The 23,587-nt window shown below is 44.5% G+C and overlaps 1 protein-coding gene across 3 annotated transcripts in view; it reads left to right on the top strand.

The window, feature by feature from the left end:
- The window catches only part of PCIF1 (phosphorylated CTD interacting factor 1), a 31,738-nt gene extending 12,909 nt beyond the window's left edge, over positions 1-18,829 (top strand). For 2 of the 3 annotated variants that reach the window (XM_032974739.2, XM_032974737.2), the window contains exons 6-16: positions 1,695-1,849; positions 3,273-3,420; positions 3,941-4,024; positions 4,519-4,618; positions 5,457-5,625; positions 9,213-9,400; positions 10,535-10,621; positions 12,371-12,558; positions 12,882-12,975; positions 13,863-14,038; positions 14,886-18,829. In XM_032974739.2, the coding sequence (XP_032830630.1) occupies positions 1,695-1,849; positions 3,273-3,420; positions 3,941-4,024; positions 4,519-4,618; positions 5,457-5,625; positions 9,213-9,400; positions 10,535-10,621; positions 12,371-12,558; positions 12,882-12,975; positions 13,863-14,038; positions 14,886-15,309 (1,813 nt within the window). In that variant the 3' untranslated portion in view covers positions 15,310-18,829. The remainder of the gene's footprint in view (positions 1-1,694; positions 1,850-3,272; positions 3,421-3,940; positions 4,025-4,518; positions 4,619-5,456; positions 5,626-9,212; positions 9,401-10,534; positions 10,622-12,370; positions 12,559-12,881; positions 12,976-13,862; positions 14,039-14,885) is intronic. The other variant, XM_032974738.2, reaches the window with a different exon arrangement.
- Positions 18,830-23,587: the final 4,758 nt, after the last annotated feature.

Genomic DNA, 23,587 nt, shown 5'->3' with positions numbered 1-23,587 from the left:
GAGAGATTGACCTCGGCGTCGAGCTAAATTTAAACAGTGTGACTAATGCTGTTGCTGCTGCTTTGCACAACGTTCCTTATGAGCGACCCATTTTAGTCAATCACGGCACATTTGTTTGATCGTTTATATAATACCAGTTCATTAAGCTTGTTTGCCAGGAAAACATTTTCAATAAATCTAATAATTGAACTTATGAGTTTTCACAATTTTTTTTCTACGATCAGACACTATAACTACTCCAAAAATGTGTATTTTTCCACGAAAAATTTTCAAAAATTGTTGACTTCATTCAATTTCTTACATTTAAAGACATACCCATCGGAAACCGCTCAATTTTAAGATTTGTTTTTTTTATGAGAAAGCATAATCATTTATGAACTTAATACTCTGAGGGGAAGCTCCTATCTTTTACCATTTTCGAATTATTCAGATTTGAACATCAAAATGTGTATTTTTTCGTTCAAACCTGCTTGAATCTGAAATATCTCAAAAATAATAAAAGATAGAACAATGGTTCTTACTTTAATTTGATTTGCTGTTTAACGCTCTATCAAACGAAAAAAAACGCAATCTTATATTTTGAATGGTTTCTGAATGACACGCACAAACATGTTTATGGGGCACTTAAAATCGAGATTTGAGGCCTTAAAATTAAAAAATCTCGGATTTTCAGATTATAATAATAGGGTTTTTTCCCTTTTTTTTGGCAGCAAAACCGAAACTTTTTTTTACAAGGAAACATGTGTGCATTAACCACAATACTTGTGGTCAAAATGCAAACAAAAAACACACTGATAATTTTTTGGTTTGCATTTTGACCACAAGTATTGTGGTTAATGCACACATGTTTCCTTGTAAAAAGGTTTCAGTTTTGTTGCCAGAAAAAAAGGGGAAAACCCTATTATATTTTGGTACTGGCAAAGGAGGTCTAATGATGATGATTTTCAATTTTTTCATGTTCTTGTTTTAAAAGCTACCTATGTACCAAATTTCAGCTTTCTACCTTGTCGGGAAGGACCCTTTGAGGTTTGTAAGACATACAACAGATATAAGGTCTTTATTTTTATAGACGAGAGATAGGCTTGGAAACCCAATCCCCCTCCCGCTCCTATCACCGGGCCTTTTTGCCTCGGGAGTTCGGCAAGGGATGGCGAAGAGAAAGGTGCCTGACTTTCCCACAAATTAAACAAAAATATCTGGGCATTTTATTAAAAAATTACGTGAAAAAATTACTTAACTTTTTCATGTTAAATCTAGTTTTTTTCTTCATGTTCCACACTGGTATGGATAAAAATATACTTCCATTTTTGGAGGGATGGGTGTAGTGTTTCATTGCAATTGGTCATGTGGTCTGTTCCAGCCAATTACAGTGTAGCTTGTGCAACAAATTTCAAAAGGTGTTCAGATAAAGTTGCTGTGTTGCAGAGACAGAGGCAAGTATTGGTGCAACACAATCATTTAAATTGTACTGTTTTAACTTCAGCTTTAAGAATTCAGAATTTCTACCACTCGTCACGAACAGAGAAGAACACTTCGCCGTGATAATTTTAGTTCAGTAACCTAGTGGCCAACTGGGTCGCACACTCACTCGTTGACCGATTCCCACTGTTTGAACATTTTAGTCCCTCACCCTTCCTGTTACTTCATCTGCAACGCCACACCCTCCGCCCCTGCCCTTTTCGCCATCCCCACAGAATTTACTGGAACCTGGAGGTGCCGACGAACGCGGTGATCAAAGAGCGGGGCCTGTTCGACACGTTCCACCCTCACCCCGAGGTGGAGTTGTTCCGTGCGCAGCTCACGGTGCGCCTGCGGCATCAGTACCAGGAGTTGTGCCAGCAGAGAGAGGGTGCGTGCGCCACATCTGCCCCTGGGTCCCATCTTGCTCTTGAGTAGTTTCTCCCGCAGGAAGATTATTTTTTTATTTGGACCAGAATTGGTCCTTGAAAACTCATTATGAGCATCCATTTCTCAGACAACCGCTTCGGTGCCTCTGGTAGATTGAGTTGTTCGCTATTCGGATGTTTTTAACATTAAATGTTTGTGGCTTTGACTCAGCCTATCTCTTTGCAGGGAAGTCAACAGTACTTGTCCTATGGATAAATTCAACCCAGTAATAGAAAATGTGAATTTCAATCGCTACGCATTTTTCTAAAATACGAGGTGTTAAGTGGGAGATTCTTGCTATTAGAATGTGTCTGTGGCTTCCATGAAACACTGCCATGGATTTATGATTCATCGATTGATGATGATGGAGCATTCATGATGATGAATCGATGATATAACGATACTGTTCATTCTAGATTTGAAGTTTTCGTGACTGCAAGGATCCATATTCTTGGTTCTTTCGGTAAAGTCACGTAGATAAAGAAAATAAAAATAAATTAAATCACGACGTTTCGGGTGCAACACAAGCGTCCGTCATCAGGCGGGGACAACCACAGCAAGAAAGAATTGCTGAAGTAGGCAAAGAGAGCTGATTGTTACAAGGTTATTATATTGCATAGGAAGAGGGGAGGAGCCAAGGGGAGTGTGGGGGTGGGGCGTGGGTCAGAGGAGAGTGGCAAACAACATCATCCAAATGATGAGAGAGGGTGGGGGGGGAACGTGGGTCAGAGTGGAAAGCTGCAGGCTCTAAACAATGCACGGCAAATTTCCAAGTGATGGGAGTGAGCAAGGCTGGGAGTAAGAAACTGGAGATGCGGATATGAAAGTAAACTATAAAGCAGCTAAGGTTTCACTTGGTTAATAACATCCTTCCAATGATTGCTCAATTTGTATCCATCTTCTGGGTTGAAGTTATGTCTGTTTGTATATCTGGATGGCTTCATGAACAAAACTTTGATGGTAGCCAGACGGCTTGCAGGGCACTTTGGTCTCGGAGAAAACAATATCATGAGAACGATAACGTTGTGTTTCGAGACGTATTGTCTAATACAGTGTTCCTCATTGCAAGGCCTGTGGGCCACTGGCAGCCCCTGGTCACCTTTAATATGGCTCCTGATGTCCGTCCCTCGACATTACACAAATGTAAAAAGACTCCATCATGCTGTCAAACTCAATGTTTGAAAATGTGTGGTGGCCCTCACACCGATGTCTTATCGGCGAAAGTGACGCCCCCCCTCTGAAAATCAGTGAAGAACACTGGTCGAATATATAGCATTAGGGACACAGAGATGAAACCCTTGGAAGCTGGGCAGGCCATTCGTAATTAAAATATCAAAATATTAGAATCCATACAAATGGCCTCTCCGTTGCTGCGGCGTGGACAGGGGTGGACGCGCCACGCGAGTCATTCAACCGCTGGCTGCTGGAGCGCAAAGTGATCGACAAAGGTCGCGACCCCATGCTGCCCAGCGACTGCGAGCCCGTCGTGTCGGTGTCCATGTTCCGCGAAATCCTCAATGACATCCCTATACGGTAACGCTCGCCAGCCCACGCTGTGTCAATTCCAGGTTACTCGCCGTTATTGTACTGTATTTATACGTGTCTACGTGTATGCTGCCTGCCTTAATCGGCTCTGACCAGTGTGTTGAAGTATGTTGAAATAATCCCCATGACCAGCACTGTAGGTGCAAGTCCTATTATCCAGCAGTGGGCTCAATAGCAGGCACTGTTGAGAATGGGAAGAATGACAAGGTTTCACTATATAATTGGTGTTTATTAGGTAGTGGCTAGAACTTGATGTTACTATCCATGCAACCCAGGATTAGATTCTCACACTGTACTTAATGAGATTCTGTGGTTTATCTAGCAGTGGCTTTTGTTTGGTGAATGTGGCAATAGAAGGGTATGCCTCTGATCTGATGTATCTTGACGTTAGTGTTGTGGAGATTGTGGTGGGTAGATTGAACAATACTAGCCTTCATACTTATACTATAAATGCATTATCATGATGCTTTTTTACAACAGTTTCTGTGTGTGTGTGCGCGCGCATAAGGCTGTCACGCATCAAGTATCGCGATGATGCAAAGAAGCAGCTGTTTAAATATGCCGAGGCAGCAAAACGCATGATCGACAACAGGCAAGTGGTTGTCGACTCTGGAGAGAAAGAATGTCGTGCTTCATACATAATTGCTCATTTGACCCTTTATCGTTTAGAGATGATTGTAAACTGCAGGGTGGGTCCCGTTCTCGGAACGTACAAACGGTTCAGCGTTAATTTTAATTAGACTGGCTCAGCGCCGTCGTTTTTAAAGACATGGTACTCGCCGCAGAGAACTGTAGAGACATGGCCGCACTCTATGATGGCTGGTGCCAAACTGTGCCTTACGCCCTCCCGGCATGGCCTTGTGGGAGCCTCGCTACTGATAAAGTTACGATGTACGTGTAGGTCATCGGAACGGGAAAGGGTTAAATAGCTTTACCTTACAACATTTTGCTTGTGATTACCAGTTGTAATCCGTAAAAAATGAATATAACATCATTTGGTGCAGCGGTGCATACCACTGGAACCCAGCGAGTTCGATTCAGGTTTCCAGCTAACTTACCGGGGAACATGTGTCTGTGCGTCGCCAGGAACGCGTCCCCAGACAGCCGCAAGATTGTCAAGTGGAACGTGGAGGAAACGTTCAACTGGCTGCGGAAGGAGCCATCGCCCTCCAAGGAGGACTACCTGGTGCGTGACCTTTGGGGGTGCTCCTTTTAAATCTTTAGTCCTCTGCCCAATGGGCAGTCTTTGACCCAATTCCTCCATCCTGTCCGATCTTGAGCTTCATTTCACTCTATGGACCCCATTCATTCAAGTCGTCAAGAAGCACCTTTTCCTGCCTTTTGGACTCTTTCCCAAAATCACTTCCCCCACACCTCCGATTTGCACGGTTGGCTGTGTACGATGTTGAAAGAAGTTCAACGTATATATCTTTCCAGAATTTCCTTCATCAACCTTTCACCTCTGAGAATGTACCCAATCCACATCTTGTACCTTTTTGTTTTTGTTCTCGGAGGTAAATAATACGTGAGGTTTTTTTATTAAATCATCACTGAGACGATAAGGATCTATTTTCGGAGGGTTCTGCATTGGAATGTTTGGGCAATTTTATTTAAGGCACGTGAGAGGAACCAGATGCCCTAGGGAAAACCAATAATGAGGAGGTAATGCTTAAAAAGAGCTCTGCACAGATGGTTTTTCATGTGTTTGTGCATGCCTGTAATCTAGGACTATAAAAATAGTTCATAGAGCTAGCAGGTAGCCGAGTCATAGTACAAAAAGTGGGTTCATGAACCCTTATGTTATCTTTGTTATCTTCTTTATGTTGTTTTGTCTGGGCACTGGTTTCCTCGAGCATGCAGACAACTCGGTTAATATAAGTGACACAACCTTCCCAAGTGCAATGGCCTTTCTGAAAGTGTCTTGAAGTCTCAGAATTTTCTGGACAAATTAATAATAACCTTGCCAGTTTAATTACAACGTATAAGATGTCTCTCTCTGTACATGTTTTGTGTGTGGTTTTAAGGACCGCCTGGACCACCTGCGCCGTCAGTGTGGCCCCCACCTGGCTGAGGTGGCCAAGGAGTCGGTGGAGGGGATCTGTGCCAAAATCTTCACGCTGTCCTGCGACTATGTCAAGCGCATCCGAGACAAGAACCTGGACATGCTCAAGGAGAACAAGCTCGCCCTGCCAGGTGCTGAGACCTACAACTGGCTGGGTCTGCAAGGGTTTACCTGGGTTTGGTTCAAATGTGGAACTCAATGTGAGAGTAAATTCTTATTATCTCAAACGTGGTTGTGATATCACCTTCCAGAGGCCATTTTTTTCGTGTATTTTTGCTCCAGGTCCACTTTTTTTTGCTGCACGTTTAGGAAAATGCATTTAGAGCAGTGTTCTTCATTAATTTTCAAAGTGGGGCCACTTTTGCCAATAAGACAGTGTGAGGGCTGCCACACATTTGAAAACATTGGGTTTTGGACAGCATGATGGGATGTTATCACATTTGTGTATTGGTGGGGGCCGCACTAAAGGCGACCAGGGGCTGCAAGTGGCCAGCGGGCCTTGCAATGAAGAAAACTGGTTTAAGCTGCTATGAATTTCTACAAGAACTATCATTTGTCGACAGGTCGCTTCTTAAAAATTGATATACAGCTCAGTGGGCCTTACCTGTTCAAAGAAAACATAGTTAAAATCGTTTTTTTCTTGTGATAATGGGAAGTGTAATGTTAGTCAAGAAGTTATGTAAGTTAGTTATCGTCTTCTCGATGCTAACTTGAGTGTGTGACATCGCATATCTCCATTGATTGCACCGAGAACGTCGTCATCGCTGAGCTAGGGGGTGGCGGGGGAAATTCTAAATGTGGTGAGAGCCAGCCTCTCCATTTGACAGCTCGTGTTGCTTTCTCGACAGTGGTAATCATGTAATTGTCCCAGGAAGAATCATTGGCTTAATTGAAACCCAACTGGCGCTTCGCTTTATTCAAGTGCTCTAACCAATAGAGCTAACTCGTATAAATGTAAAACAACGTATACAAATCCCTTGGAAGTAGGGCTTTGATTTCTTTAACCCCATAGTTATTAAAAATGATTGTTACATAATGTTTGTAAAACGATTACTTGCAGGATATAAAAATAGCACACTGCCTGGCATAGCCGAACCCAATCAGTCATACAAACAACCCTCGAGTCTTGCCTTGTAAGTCCACGCATCTTTAACTGCAGAGGAACCCTGATTATCTTTGGTAATTAGCACACGGCCATGCACAGCAAGTGAGCACCCAGATGAAGAGAAGAAAGCCATTTATGGGCCTATGTAGCACTGCACAGCCCAACTTGGCAGTGGATTTCAAAACACGGAACACAGAGCACAGTGGTCTGACCGCAGAGGTGATGTTTGTTTTGCACAGTGCATACATATTTAAATTAAAAGATAAGTGTTCTGTCGGGGACACTTGTATAGTTTCTGGCCAGGTAACTCAGCGGTAGAGTGAGCGGCTCTCAATCGGAGGTGTTGTGCGGTGAAATACTTGGTTGGTGGTTGACTTGGCCCATTGTCCTTCGGACATCTTAAAATGAGTACCGCACTTTGTGGAGAAGTCAACAACAGTGGTTATCATATGTTGAGACACTTAGCCCCACCATAGAAATGTGCAATTTCCACCTGGCCAGGCACTACGCTCGTGTACTGTAGAGCACACTCTATGGTATTTATATTGATCTATTTAGGTTCAACGTACATGCATAACATGTATGCACTGAGATGAGCACTGTCTTCGATTATTTTAGCAGGAATGGTTTTATGGTAATTAATGATGCTTGGAGAAATGGCATTCCACAAGACTTGACAAATACAGCCGCTAATCTTACTCTTGATGTAATTGTCCAGCTATCTCTCTACCGGCTATCTGCCTCTCTTTGTGTCCCTCTGACTGACTATCTCTGTTTAGCTACACAGAGATTAGCACGGTTGGCTACGTACGGTGCGAAAAAAGTTCAATATTCATACAGCTACCTCTTTTCCTGCATCTCTATCTTTCAGCTTATTTTCTTTCTATCTAAATCATTGCTTGGCAGCTTCACTTTGTCCCTATCTATTATCTGCCTACCGCAATCCCCATCTATTTCACTTCATTGCCTAACTGTCCCTGCCTACCTACCCCCAGTGCTCAGCTCACCGCTAGGCCTCGGCAAGGTAAGGTAAAAGGTAAAAGCAACGAGCCTACCTTTACCCTACCTTTTACCCTTACCCCATACAAATTACCCGATTACAGGGTAATTACTGGGGTACTACACATGAAAAAGGTTTACAACAGGTAAATGCTAGGTCGCGCGCTTTATTCATATAGAATACTCTCGATGATTCCAATTTTACACGCTTTCTTTTAACTCACTCTGTCTGTTGTTGTTGTCGTTGTTGTATCCTCAAATCCTGTAACTCAATTTTAACCCACTTCCCAATGTGGTATCGACTGTAAACTTGGTATACTTATGTCATACTGATGACAATACTATATTCTATCAGAAAAAATAAAAAATCTATATTTTTAAACATTCTTTTTTATTTAGATTTAAAGCTTTTGTGACTGCAGGGATTCATATTCTTGGTTCTTTCGGTAAAGTCACGTAGAAGGGAAACATTAAAATAATAAAATATAAAACAATAAAATGCTCACGACGTTTCGACTGCAACACAAGCAATCATCATCAGGTGTGAAAACCACAGCAAGAAAATTTGAAAAAAGTGGCGGTTTTTTTAACGTTAGCACCACGGAGAGCAATTTGGCAGTTATTCAGATGGACGAGTCCATCTATGTTCGGAAAAGAGGAGGGGGGAGACGAAAATAATGGATGCGGTCTGAAAGCCAACGTAAGCGTGAACAATCAATTAAGACCCGAAATGGTTGATCAAATCCTTCCAATGATTGCTAAGCCAGAATCCATCTTCTCGGTTGAAATTGTCTCTGTGTTTGTATATGTGGATAGCCTCATGAACGAATCTCTCATGGTAGCCAGATGGCTTGCAAAGAACCTCTGTCTTGGAGAAGTCAATGTCATGTGAGCTTACTGAATTATAACAGTGATCTGCCACGGCCGAGGTGTTGGTCCTACCGTGTTTCAGGTCTGCTTTGTGTTCACGAATGCGGTCCGAGACATGTCGTTTGGTTTCTCCAATGTAACTACTATCAAATTTTCTTGCTGTGGTTTTCACACCTGATGATGATTGCTTGTGTTGCAGTCGAAACGTTGTGAGAATTTTATTGTTTTATATTTGTATTATTTTATTGTTTCCTTTCTACGTGACTTTACCGAAAGAACCAAGAATATATATTATTTTTTATGTTATGTTTCGGGCTTGGGTCTAATTGTCCACTGTCAACTGACGTTGGCTGTAATTGGCCAAGGTTCCCTTACGTTATGGCAAGCTTCGGGGCCACTTCCTGGAGTCGTGGAGTTCTGCCATTACTCGTACATTTCATAAAAGCGTGTTTTTAAAAAAGTAAAAAAAAATATTACTTATTAAATGGAGGCCACGGACTGCGCCACGGAGCCTTTAGCGGTAAACAAGGCACCGTATTTACCGGGTAATACTTCGCGCTACCTTTACCCTACCGGGTAATTCTTCCGAGATACCTTTACCCTACCCTTTACCTTACCCCCTGGTATATCGACACCCTTACCCTTTTACCCGGTAAAAGATGAAAATTACCTTACCTTGCCGAGGCCTACTCACCGCATTTGCATCCTCCCCCACCCCCCCCCCGTGTCTCTCTTTCGGTGCAGAAGAGGCTGCTGCGGTGGCGGTTGCAGTCCCTCCAGCCGTTGATCGGCTGGTTTACTGCTTCCCAGCTCGCCTCTCCATACCCCCCTGGCCCCTGCCGCGTGTGGAGATGCACACAGAGAATGACATGACCTGCCTCCGCTACCGTGGGGAGATGGTCAAAATCAACCAAAACTACTTCAACAAGCTGGTACGGGGTGTGTGTGTGTGTGTCTCAGTGACGCTGTTACCTACATGATTTATGACATTAAGCGGTACTTTTGTTGTCGCTTTTTGTCATTTAAATGCCAGCTGCGATGTTGGCATCATATCATGAAATGAAGAAATTTTAATTTGGAACTTTTACTGGAAAGCGTTGTATTACGTCGAGAATGGCTTCTGGAAGATGACATGGAACTATTTCTAAGATCCCTACAGTTGCTTCCTCCACACGTGCACATTATTACATGCCCTGCTACTAAGGTGTTGAGCGTATAAAAAAAAATACGAAAATTTGTGTGATTTATCATAGTTGCATGTTAGTTAAATTAAGTGGACATGTTAATTAAGTTATATATTTTTTGCATAGTCACAGGTATGACTTGGCTGAAACCATCAACCCCCTTTAGACTTGAGAACATTGTTCATCAGCTCTCCGCATCAACATTAAATATTTAGCATTGCACGAGTTTACTGCTTTCTGAACTTAGCCAGGAGCGTTCAGATGTACAGGTGACCCCCGACTTACGACAGCTCGACCTTAGATCCCCACAGTCACGACCAAAACTCGTATCTACGACCCCCTAACGACTGCTACTGAAGCCGAGTCACCTGATGGCACTAGTTTGCTCTTCCGCTGTGTGCGTATGTACAGTATAGGCCATCAGTCTGCAGCTGCGCCTTGAGCGAAAGCTCTTTCGCAATGCTCTTCACTTTTTTGTACATTTTGAAAATGTTCGTCTTTCGCGATGTCTGAGAAAAGGAAATGTGATGCACGTGCATATAAATACTTAGGAATTTTCAAATGTAAGTTTTTGTTTTTACTTGATAATTGTTTGTAAAAGTTATGTTAAGTTTCAATAAATGTTTGTTAGGGCTATTGACATTTTTGTCGTCAGTTTTGGTATTTTATTGATATGTGATCGGTTTCCAGGAACAGAACCCCAATTGATAACATTGCGCCTATGGGAAATAAGGATTCGACTTACGACGCCTGGACTCGCGACCATCGTCCAGGAACCAATTAGGCGCGGGGTCGCCTGTACACATGTGCCAGTCGTTCTGCCGACACGGTCACCGTTCTACTGCTGTAACGAGGCCTCGTCGTCGCTGTTGTGTGCGGCAGGAGCACCTATACAGGCTGGGCTCCACGGACGACCCCCGCTTTGAGAAGTTCCTGGCGCGTGTCTGGTGTCTGCTGCGGCGATACCGGGTAAGGGAGGAGTTGTAAGTAATTGAGCAAATCAGGTGCTGTCGGGGTGTTGCTCTCTACCCAGAATTAAAATATTTATTCGTACTGGAGGAATCTGATGAGCTATACAGTTCTTTTTCACAGATGCCCTGTAGTGGCAGGTCAGAACGTTACAACAACAACAAACAATACAAAACATGATCGGAGTGCGAAGTATAGGGAAGGTAAACAAATTGATCAAAAAAAGAAGTAAAAATAAAACGAAACTATCCATAATACAGTTTTTTTCCGTTATGTTGTGTAAATATAAATGTGTCGTTAAACCCGCCACCACCTGACACAGCCAATTAGTAAGGTTTGTCACGTAAACAGAACATGCCAATTCGTTACTGGTACAGCACACCGATGTGATGGAGAGCAAATCCATAACATTTACAATCTGAGTACGATTTTTCGCCAGTAATTACAAGTAGTATCAGCAGGCGGCAGCCAGATTTATGGAGAAATCCTCCTGTTTCGTTCCTTAAATAGACTAAACTAAACAATATTTATCTACCCCTCCTGGCCATGTATATTTCTGTCTTGTCGGCACGACAATGCCTCTGGTCACATCAGCAAAGTAGCAGCTGATGTGAATTTGGTTGTCATAGGTAATTTGCTTAAGAGCGTCATACAATGTTACGTCGCATACACATGAGGAAGTACAGAGATTATTCGAATAATCTCGTAGTTGAATTCCGGAGGAGTGCGACTTGAAGTGGAACGATGTTAAGTGAACCTATTTTCCTCCTAAGAAATACAGTGAAGTCGGAGGTTACGTTCCAGTGTATGTTTTTATTACCGGACAAGAACACCGTTATAAGTTGAAACACAGCAACACAATATAAAATAAATCTTGACTTAAAGCTTTCGTGACTGCAGGAATTCATATTCTTTGGGTCTTTCTGTGAAGCCACATAGATATAAAAATTATAATATAAATAATAACAATATCACGACGTTTCGTTCGCAACACAAGCAATCGTCATCAGGTGAAAACATATAGCGGGAGAGCTCTGAGGCAGGAAAAATATATGGCGGGAGAGCTGTCATGGTATTGTTATTGTTTTAATTTCAATGTGTTTTTTCTATCTACGTGGCTTTTCCAGAAAGACAAAAAGAATATAATATAAAAGAAATACAATAAAATAAAAATAAATCCTAATCAAGAAATAGAAATTCTAATACGATATCACTCACCAATGATTTGAAGCGGGCGTATGGTAGTCAATGGTGGGTGGTAGTGGATGTTACTGGCAGGAGGAGGGGACGGAATCAGGCTGCTGCCTCGCCTTCACCCGAGTGCGCCGGTGACGTAGCTTCAGCTACGCCAATAATATGGCGTAGCGTAACAAACACTGAGATAGGATGCAAGGGATGCTGGGACAGCGCCCCGTTGTTGCTACACGCGATGATGCTCTCCACCTCACAAGGTAGTTCCCATTGCTGACAGGGACGATGTCAAAGGGAACGTCTTGGCATTATTAGGGAATTTACTTCCTATTGCATTGGCGACGGTATAAAGAAACAACGTCAATCGAATCGACGTTAATCGAGGGGGGTCGCCCTGTATGCTCATTCATTGCGTGTGATGCGAGAGGCACGGCTCGAGTTTTGCGGCGGGGAATACAATCCGGCGTCTGCCGAACTGTGCCGGGCTGGCTTGCCGCGGCTCGGCCGTACGGTAGAAGAGAGGTATCATTGTGTACTCTTTTCATTTGTCCGTGCCAGCAGACCATGTTCGGTGTGGGCGGCAGCGAGGGCGCAGGACTGCACGGCGCACTGCCGGTGCCCGTGTTTGAGGCACTGCATCGACACTTTGGCGTCACCTTCGAGTGCTTCGCGTCGCCCCTCAACTGCTACTTCCGACAGTACTGCTCCGCCTTCGCCGACACGGACGGATACTTTGGCTCTCGAGGGTGAGAGTCGCGTACACGAGCAGCGTAGGCGCGAGGGTCTCGGTTAAGGGGGTTATCACGGCCACTGCTGTGTTTTTGTCACCTTATCTTGCTGTCACTTCCTTCAGACAGATGCTGCGGCGATTGCATAGTCACATCGTGACCTTTGAATTCTCTGCCTAGCGTCTCTCTGTAGGTCTTCCCGTGGGTAAACAACTTCACGGTTGCACCCATCACATCCTCTATTTTCTTGGGATTGTTTGATAACAGAGGAAGACATTCACTCTCCCGTTATTAAAGCACTGGCCCGTTGTGCCGTGTGACCCTGCGCTCGCTCACCACAGGCCCATACTGGACTTCAATCCAGTAAGCGGCTCCTTTGAAGCCAACCCCCCCTTCGGAGAAGAACTCATGAATGCCATGGTGGATCACTTTGAGGTAAGGCGGTGTTTTGCTTTTCTCGTTTTGCTTGCTTTACTTTTCTCTGATTTAATTATAAGGGGAATTGTCAGTCAGCTGGCTTTTAATGATTCCCCTCCACCACCGTGAAATCTGTAGTCATTGAGGGATATGCCACGTGCCTCTTGCAAGAGCCAGTCTGTCCACAGGACGACCAATTTGGCTATAATTTAATTGTAATAATTGGCTCAATTGACGACACCACTTTCATCCCCCCTCTATTTAAGACTGAAACAGGAGGGTTTACTCTCCAACACACCGGTGTGCTAAACTAGTAACTAATTGGCATGTTTTGTGTACGTGATAAACCTCATTAATTGGCTGTGGCGTGCTTAACGACACATTTATAATTACACGAACTAACCCAAAAAAACCTCTTAATTAAAAACCTCAATACATATGAGATCTGCACATTGATTCACGAATCCACTTACTGTCCTGCCAACCCTCATTTCTAAAGCATATTACAGACATGCACCACCAACACTCATAATCAAGCCAATCATCTTTGCATGGGTGAAATGTGCTCTGCATGCAGTTGTCCCAGTGTGTGAGCCACGGTGAAATATTGGTGCAGCGTTTAGTGCACTTTGCAATGAGCCCAGTGACCTGATTAAGATTCCTGGTCACGAGGAACAGCAGTAACGGGTGATATCTGGACCAGTCCTGAGCCTTGCCTAGATGGACTCGGCCATCTACAGTACATGTACATGGTGCAAAGTGTAAACATCGGCACTGGAGAGAAGACAGCACCCGACCCAACAACCTTGAAAAGGCTTCATGGCGGGGAGATCTTTGCGCACGTGCTAGTGTGTCCGTGAGCCCTCGCGCTGTGTTTGCCCTTCCCCTTGCACCGGCACCGGCAGAATCTGATGTCGAGCTCGACAGAGCCGTTGTCCTTCATCGTGTTTGTGCCCGAGTGGCGCGAGCCTGTCACGCCGGCGCTGCTGCGCATGGAGGAGAGCCGCTTCAAGCGGCGCCAGGTCCTGGTGCCGGCCTTCGAGCACGAGTACCGCAACGGCGCGCAGCACGTGTGCAAGGGGTACGCGCCTCCACGAACGCTCGCGCACACACGCACACAAGCAGACAAACGCGTGCACACACAAAGACACACTTCCGCGCACGCACAGACACGCTTGCTCACAGACACATGCGTGCATACAAATGCATGCACTCAAAGGTTCCCCCATTTAGCCATAGAGACCGTTGCATCAAGCGCTGCTTGTGAGCATCGATGAGGTTGGCACACCACCTAGGTGGTCGGTGTGGTGTGGGCCAGCACCATGCCTGGCCACCTTTGTTTCCCCAGTGCTGATTTATTCCTACACTCTGTCAGGTACTTTTTTTATATTCGATATTTATTCAATTTTATATACTTCAGCCCCTTGGTGTTAGTTAGACTTTTAACCCTTATTATTACCGTAAGACTTGTTTAAAAGTTATTTAAGATTTTAGATTCCTATATGTTGAATGTATGCACCATCCTGCCAAAGTAAATTCCGTGTCGGTGTGAACTTTCATGGCGAATAAAACCCTTTCTGATTCTGATGTACTTATGTAGGGCTGAATCAACCCAGGGAAGGCCATGATAGGTTTAGATGCTGCTATAGCAGGAGAGCATTGTAGTATTAATTAGGAAAAAAAGGTCGCTACAGGTGGGCTGTGCAGGTAGAGGAGCGCAGCTTAGACTCACATTGGAGTGGCACCCAGAAATTGCAGCAAAGGCGTAAGACAGATTGAGATGATGGGATGTCGTAGGTGTAGACCTTGCAGTTCGTTTGTCAGCTGAAACGTTTGCAGGACCAAGCAGAATGCAGGGTGAATTGGTGAGGTGTGTTGGCATCATAGTCATTAGTTGTGATGACCTCTTGGTGCTGTTGAATCTGTAGGGAGGACCTACACATCCGCGCGGTGCACGGCACGGCAATCATCTTCCTGCAGAACGATGCCGGCTTCGCCAGGTGGGAGCCCACGGCCGACCGTTTGCGCTTGCTGCTCGAGGCTTACCGCGTGCAGGGGCGGCAGCAGCAGGCGACACCCTCAACGCCCTCGACCACAGCCCCGAGCAGCACCCCTTCGCACACCGCCTCCACCTCCACTTCGTCACCGGCTGTCGAGTCATCGGCAGGGGGGTCGGCAGTGGTGTCCCCCACGACCTCATCTGCGGGACAGGGCGAGGGAAGTGGAACAGCAACAACAGCTGCAGCAGCAGAGCAGACTGAGAACCACGATGAGACGAAACAGCCCGTGCCTGCCGAGGAGCCCAAGAAGGAGGAGGATAAGATTCTGGAAAGTATTGAGGAGTGGATCTGAGGTAGCGTCACGGGTGCTCGTGGGAGACCGCGCGTGTCTGGGACCCCCCGCCCACCGGTGTTGGTGGGGTATTGCCGTCGCCGGGATGGTAACAAGCTGGCGGCTTTGCTGCCGTCGCGATGAGGCCCGCCGTGATTGCGTCCGAGGATCGACTTCCACAAAAATGAAAGACAAATGGAAACTGTTGCTTTAGGCGTGCCACTTTGTGATTTTATTGTCCCCCCTTACATGCACCCTTTGCGCTGAGAAGTTTAGGGGGACCTATTTTAACGGCAACAAGACACCGAAGGCAACATTGGCCGGAACGTTTGCACCACAACCGGAAGGTTTGCCTCGCTGTGTGTAATTTGTCTTAAGGATAAAAAAAACAACCCACCCACGTTTGGGAGAGGGCCGACTGCCCCCGCTTGCGTGACTGTCGTCACGTCACGAGTGCATCACGTCTGACTTGTGTTTAACGCAGGGAACGTGTTTGTTCAGTTGCTTGCATGCACTGTTGATGGACTTGCACATTCATCCTTGTTCATTTTACAAATCCAGGGTTTTAATGGAGAATTATTTTTTCAAATCCCTCAAGACATGTCAAATTATATCCAGTTGAGTTTTTTTTTGTTTGGAGCAGTCCGTCCCATTATACACCTGACACTGGTTTCCCTTCAAGCACTACCTCTTGAGTTTCTGCACTTAACTGCCGAAGAGCTTTTAAACATCTTTTGCCGTTTTTTTATGTTCATGCTATTTGAGAAGAGTCTGAAAAAAACTAAATCTTATACAGTTTCATGGAAGCGTTGTTTTAACAAAGTCCAGATTAAATATTGGCGTGTTTTTGTCATCCAACAAATAGACTATCATAACAAAAAAACCAATGTTCTGCTTGGGCTACAGCTGTTAATGTGCAGCTTGAGCTTGGATATTGCTTGAGCTAGAAAATGCTTGCATAAGAAAATATACCCTGGCGTCTGTTAAATTCTGGAGTTGCTCGCATTCTATTTTTTTGTGTTTAAAAAAAAATGTCATTTAAAAAAATTGCGTCAGACCGACATGCGTATGAAAGGCCGTTAAACCACTCCATGCGCGACACGTGCGCATCTGCTTGGGTTGCTGCTTTTCGCAACCTTTTTACCTCCGTACGAATGAGGAAACTCGACAAGAGGAGTCGTGAAGCACTGAAAGCAAATTTCCCTCCCTTTGGCCTCCGCAACACTCGGTCAGAGAGACGAAAGATGCCCCTTGGATTACAACCTCTCCACCTCACCCCCAAGATGTCATACTGATTTTAAAAACAAAAGTGCATTTTAAGCCAACGGTGAACGTAAATATTTTTGAAAGGCTGCCTTTTGGCACTTTTGTTTTAAAAGCATTTTTTACCGGTGTAATCTCTAAAATATTGAATTGCATCCGCTCACGTTAAAGGCCGCACCGTAATTTTATTTTCTTTGGGGTGCTCGTTTTCTCCGTGAAATGTAAGCTCTCCCATCCCGGGGACAACGGAGAGGAAGCATCGGGTGACGAGTGCGCGGTCATCCAGTATCGTTGCCCATCGCCCAACATCATTTAAGTCCAGCCGGATTTTCCCCCGGCTTGACCGGACTGGAGTTGACTAGGACACTTGGGTCATGTTTCCACCCCCCACAAACCCTCCTCACCATTTATATAACCCACAGCGGCTCGTGAGTTTTTGAACATTGTGCTTGTTGTGAATAAGTCCACGTATTGTTGTTGTGCGTGCATTTTGCAAGGTCAGCTGCAGTAGTTAAGCTTATTTTTTTCAGGGGTGACGCATTTCCTGGTAGATCTTTGCAACTTGTGCTTGTCGTTTGATCGTCCGCTTTTGGCACAGGTTGGTGGTGGTGGTGGTGGTGTTCGTGGCTTTTTTGCTTAACTTTTAATGACCGTTAATGCTTAAACCTACATAATTAAAACACCTTAGCATTATCTAAATCTCATTAACAGTAATGTTGATATTGTTATTTTTGTAAGTAATATTTTTTTGTAAATAGACCCTTGTGTACAGCCATTTGCGTAAAGAAATTCATACAAACTAGAGACTGATGATTACCCCCCCAAGGCGTCGTGAAACGGACGTTACAGTAGTTGCCGATTGCACTCCGCTAAGGTAAACTTCTCTGTTCCTTGTGAGTGTCTGTCATGGTGCGCCATGCACGCTCTCTCCTCCCCGCTGTCGTGAATCAAGACGCATGGGATGTCTTCAGGTTCAGCGTATCTGCCAACTTGAGTATATATATAAAAAAAAAATGCAGTACAAAACGTTGTACGCCAGAAGCTATCACGCTGTTTTCTCTCCAGAGCTGAGTGGATGGGTTTTGGTCATTGAATCGCTGGGATTGCCGGATTGGTTCATTTGTGTACACACCTGCTCGCAGTTTCCACTCACAAGCCACATCGGTTAACAATGACAATTGTTACCTTTTTAAATCTTTGTTAAGGAAGGGCACCACTTAAATCTTGGAAGGGGTCTTTCAGGATAGGGCTCTTTTAAGTGTCAGCCAACTCAGTTTTGAGATTATTAGTCATGTTGGAAAACTTAGAGTGCCAAGCAAAGATAATTATTTGTGTGGAACACTCAAAGCACAGATATGTGAAAAGCGTGTTGGCTGTATGTATTTCTACAACCAGATGGCTCTCATGTATACGGTAGATCTAACTGTAAATGTTATAGATCTTATCCCCCCTCCCCACTGCATGAACCACCAACCTGATTTTCAAAGTCTGTGCCACGACACCTATCAGTATTTAGTATTTACACCTGGTAAATACCGTAGTGTGTGCACTTGCAGGTGTGTTCGGTAGCATTAGTGCTCTTGACACAGGTCCTTGGTATCGCTGCACATTACTCAAAAGAGAGCATTTCTTCACCGGCTTAGGCGTACTATTTGTCATTGTTATGGCAGATAAAGAGGGCAACCAGAATGACTTGGTTGGCTACCGCGCGTCATTGTGAGCACGTGGTGATTCAGAAACGCTAGAGAAAATTAAGATATTTTTTTTCATGAACAGTTAAAAATGCACCGCTCGGTGTCTGCGAAATGGAAAGCTGAACAGCAAGTCCAGTACAATATTTACTTGTTGACCGAAGACATGTCATTGCCTGAGGTTAGAAAAAAATTGTATCGTTCAAATAATGACATTACGCATTTTAAGGCTGGTCATGATCAAGATTGTGTAGCATTCGCTCTGTGCTTGTGTTCAACTTCCGAAGCAGTTCTATTCCTTATTTGTAACTTCGCTGTAACATTTACACAGTACGTACAGTGATATTAGAAAAAAACATTTATGCCGTGGGTGGTCATGCAGTACTGCCGTGGGTGGATAACGACAACTGAAATTTGCATGTTTGTTTGTCATGTGGGAGATGTCTCAACTCCACCGTGTCGGTATGGGGGTGGTTTCGGCATCGTCTCAGTGACCTCTTCAAACTCATGCAACTTCAGTCCTCAGAGCATTGGCCTGCAATTGCATCTGGAAGCGCGTATTTGTCCCATTAAATAGAGGTGCGTGTCAGGATTCTCAGGTTCATTTCTTGGACCCTCGAGACAATTGTTTGAAGACAGATTATTGGGTCTTGGTGGATTTTAAGATTCTACACCTCAACTTGCAGCAGAGCTGTTTACTACGTACATTAAGTCAACAATGCTAATGTGTTTCCTGATTAATTTGGTGATGCTGCCTGCGTTGGCAGCGGCGCACAAGTACAAATAACAACAAAACTCAACACGTGTCAATGACACTAGCCTTGAAAAATAATCGGTGACGTTCATGCAATGGACCTTAAGAGCACAGAGTGGCCCAGAGAGATGTAGAGTGGACCCGAGTTGGAGGCCACTCCTTGTATTCCACGGGACATAGATTCAAATAAAATAAATATTTATTGATTACAGCTTTTGCATGATCCCACACTCATTGATGTATTCCTTAGCTCAATTGTCATTGAATTTGGATTGGAGCTCCTACGGACTGTGGGTCAAAGATACCGAAGGTGTTTTCCAATTTTTGTTAATTCCTGAACTTTGCAAGCAGGATGAAGCAACTTTAATTATTGCCCTTGCTGGCCTTTTTTAAACTGAGACACGCGTTGTACAAATGTGTTCCAATAGGTGGTTGGTACACTATTAGATCCCGAACAATTGTAAAGTTTTCTCGTTTAATCAACTTTTAAACGGAGGCAAGAGGCGTCATTTGATTTAAGCTGGCTTCTGTTGACTTTGTGCGTAGTAGCCCCTATGCTGTGTTGTCTGCATCTCGCGCTGCAGTCGGGGGGGGGGGGGACACGCTACCTGGTTGAAACGTAGTCCCAACTGCTCGATGTATAAATGTGCGACTTTAACCTGAACACAGGCAGTGCATAACCCTATACGAATACATTGCCTGCCTGCATTATGTAAATCGGGTGCCGCTGCCGTAAATGAGAGTTTCCTGTAGATGCGTTAGGTGTCAAGTTATGTCATAGTAATACGTAATTATTACACAATGGGCGCCCTCCCCGAACCCTGTAGGAATTAGACCCGATTGTTTATCTACAGTAAGCTCACAGGCCCATGTTATGCGGTCACGGGTGTGCGTCCGTCGTGTATTTATGCGGGTGGCAATGTGCGCGCGCGCGTTGTTGTAACGACCAATGGCAGTCTATAGAAGTTGGCGAACGACGAGACCCAAAAATGAATGCCCAGGGTCTGGCCCATGGGTGTGGTCTTGTGACTTTAGTGATATCAGTGAAGGTTCTTACCTTTGCATACAGGTGGGGGATGGGGGGGGGCACGGTTGAGGGGGGGGGGGTATGGGGGAGGAATCGCCTCCCGCCCAGTGTTACTCGGCAAAGGATGATGTCTCTGTTTCTTCTAAAACTGGAGACTATAAAAGTCCTATGTTGGAGAGTACCACGGTGCGTTTCCACCCATGTTGTATAACGTCACATTAGCCTTGTGTTGAAGGAAATACATCAGCTGTGTGTGGATACAACATATGGAGCTATGGCCCCACCCCTCAACTTTTACTGCGTTAAATTACAAGCTAAGGTGTTTGTGCAATCGGCCACCGATCCACGTGTCGATTCAAGATGGTTTTGTGCACTAGTTGCTCACAACAAAAATGCTCCGAATGAGTGTTTTGTTTAAAAATGTCATTGGGGAGAATGGCTTTGCTCACTATTATAGACCACATCCACAATTTAAGACGCTCCTCGTAGACGTGGGTTTTATGAGGATGGAGCGCATCAAGATAATACGTACGGCTGTGTTAAATATCCATCAGTAAATACATCTACATTCCTATCTTAAGCGTAAATATTCCTGATCAAACAATGGGGTGGGTGACAAATCTATAGTGCTCCTCAAGTGGTTGGAAGTTCCACATTCCCATGGAAAGTGTCTGCGACTAATCCACTATTCATTTTGAAATAGTACTAACTTTATCGACCTAAAGAGATGGACATTTCAACTGGACTTCTGACTCGATTTCCGCTGGTTGCCATGGTACAGCCACCTGTTGCCATTTTGCGCACACACATTTTAAATTCTACAAAAAAACACCAAATAGTGCACGCAGAAATCCCCTGGTAACAGGCAAAAAAACCCTATTTTAACGTTTGCTGGCCAAACGATAACGTTGAAGCTTACACGATGTTGAGTACGTCGTACGCGCAGTGTGACCCCAAATACAAAGTGATGATTGCACCCAGGATTTCTCGTGCAACCTAATATGCGTTCAAACTTAACGCCACTAGACTACTGCGTAACCTTCGCACGAAATGGGCCTAATCGGATTGTATTCGGACTGCATTTGGTTGTAGTGTACACAAACGCATCAAAAACATAACTTTGCCATGAACGGGTACCCTTAATAACAAAGGTATTGAGGATTTATTATTAAATTATAAGCTTTTTCATTGCATTGTTGTCAATCTGTTTGCTAAGCTGGAGAATGACGCCCATATCCATCTGGCGTTGAGCTATTCATGGTTGGGGGCCAGTTTGCTAACAGGAAAACCACCCTTGGTTTCTAAAAAAACATTAGTTGCCTATGTTTGTTTTCCTGGAGGGATGATGGACTTTTTAACGACTACGGTTTAAAGAAAACACGCTTCCTGCTGTGAATGCTTAGGATGTATCCCGGTGTTTCAAGTAATATGTATTTTTGTCGCATTCGGTCACGCGCTTGCCACCAAAAGTATCATTACCGTATTCCCTTGCTATTCGCGACAAGGGATACGTTCCGGAGATGCTCGTGAGTAGCAAATTTCGCGGATCATGATATTGGCCGACGAATTACCTTAAATACATAAATAAGCTTTAAATACATGGAAATTCTTAACGCAAAAAATTGTTATCGTCTAAATTTTACTTTCGAACATGCTGCACAGTAGCATCATCACCGCTTGATATCGTCACTTTCTCGCTTCACATTCTCTCTCACCACTTAACTCTCGATGCAGTCGTGTCGGGTTCCAGATGCGATTCGCGGATATCAAAGTCCGCGAATAGCGAGGGAATTCTGCGAGCCACTTTTTGAGCATTTTACGCCGATCTTGTTAAAAAAACAACAACCAAGAGGTCATGAATGTCAATCGTTGTGAGAGGGCGAGATAAGAAATAATATTTAACAATGATTGAGGGGAGGGAATCCTCTTCGTGTCTCCTGCAGATTTTGACAACTGCCGTGTGTACAGAATTGCCCCGTTAACATTTATAGCCCAACAGGTTGAACGCGGTCAGAAGGCAAAAAAAAACCTCGGTTGTGGATGACGTCACATTTTATTGTATACATAACACCAGCGTGGTTTAACAATTCATTTTCTTGGGCATTTTAACTGTTTCTGCTCTTTTGGACTTGCTGGGTTTCATGAAAATGTGTTTCCCCCCCCTCTTCCCATTTTAAAGGGGTTCCGTTTAAAATGTTCTAAAGTTCGGGCATGCCTTGGACTGGTAACCTATTGTTTCAACAACATTTGTTGTCAAGTGTTTTTATTTTAACTTTTTATACGAGTAACGGTCGCGTACACACACACACGAGTGTTTTGAAGGCAACTGCAGTAATTGCTCATAACCAGGTGTTGCCCATTGGAAGGTGATGTAAATATGTTGTGCTGATTAAAAAAAATCTTACCCCTTTACCAGCCATCCTTTATTTCTTCCTGACAGCGCATTCCATTGCTCCGTCAGGCTGCATTCGATGGTCCTAAATCTTGGGAGACTTTTCTCGCACTGGCAGATCAGAAACGTCCGACCATCGAAACCTCATTTTGCCGATGTACACATTGTGCAATTTTCAGACGCCAATGTGGATGCTCACATTTTTGTTGGCTCACTGTTTGTTTCCCTTGGTGAGTATTAACTTAATCGGCATGTTTTTTAAACGACGCAGGGCATCCTCTCTGTTTTGAGATGTCGCGACGGCACGTGGGGGTGCAACACCGGGTCAGAGTCAGGGGCGGAGCCAGGATTTTGACGGGGGGGGGGCTGACTTCAATATTCTGAGATATCCAGTGTAATGTTTTCCAATGGGCGCCACAAATGTATAAAAAAAATGTTATTGGATTTGAACGCGGAGTTTATTAATAGGTCGGAGCCGCTGATGTGGCTAATAATAAGTTCGATAAGTTCTAAAGGCTGCCGCTCAAGCAGCCTACAGGGCAGCACACAAGGTGGCAGCCTGCAAGGCAGCACAAGGTGGCAGCCTGCAGGGCAGCACGAGGTGCCAGCCTGCAGCATTTTGCAGCAGCCGGATATCCGGTTTTCCCGATTACCGACTTTCCAAAAATTGCAGGGGGTGGCTAAGCCCCCAGCCCCCCCTGTGGCTCTGCCCCTGGTCAGAGGACAGCTGGCAACTGGCGAGTTCCTGGGTTCGAATCTGGGCAGCTATCCTCGACTTATTTGATTGGGTTCTCAAGTGCACTGGATTATCGCCGACGACTGCACACAAATTAAAACTCCCATCCAAAAATTTGTTTTTCCCTCTCCTCGTGCTTTCCATGTCTGACATGAAAAATGTTAATTTCACATGCCATGAACACTACTTTTGAGACTTCGAATGTCTTCGCGAGTAGCGTCTTGTCCTCCGGGGCCATTCTGTCACGGCGGTGTACTGCTGCACCAGGTGCTCCATGGAAATGCCTCTGCCTCATGGCATTGCTCAAAGCACAATCGGAATTTAAAATCCCCCTTTTGACATTTTAGCATTAGCCTTCTCCCCCCTAACCTAATTGGTTTGTACACTTAAATCAGTTTGAAGTGTGGGACATTTGTGCTTTGGAGGTAGGGTTGGT

Source organism: Petromyzon marinus, chromosome 54 (genome assembly GCF_048934315.1).
Source record: "Petromyzon marinus isolate PM22_M1 ecotype Great Lakes invasive population chromosome 54, UKy_Petmar_22M1.pri1.0, whole genome shotgun sequence".
NCBI lineage: Eukaryota > Metazoa > Chordata > Hyperoartia > Petromyzontiformes > Petromyzontidae > Petromyzon > Petromyzon marinus.
This window is presented reverse-complemented; position numbering and strand designations above follow the sequence as displayed.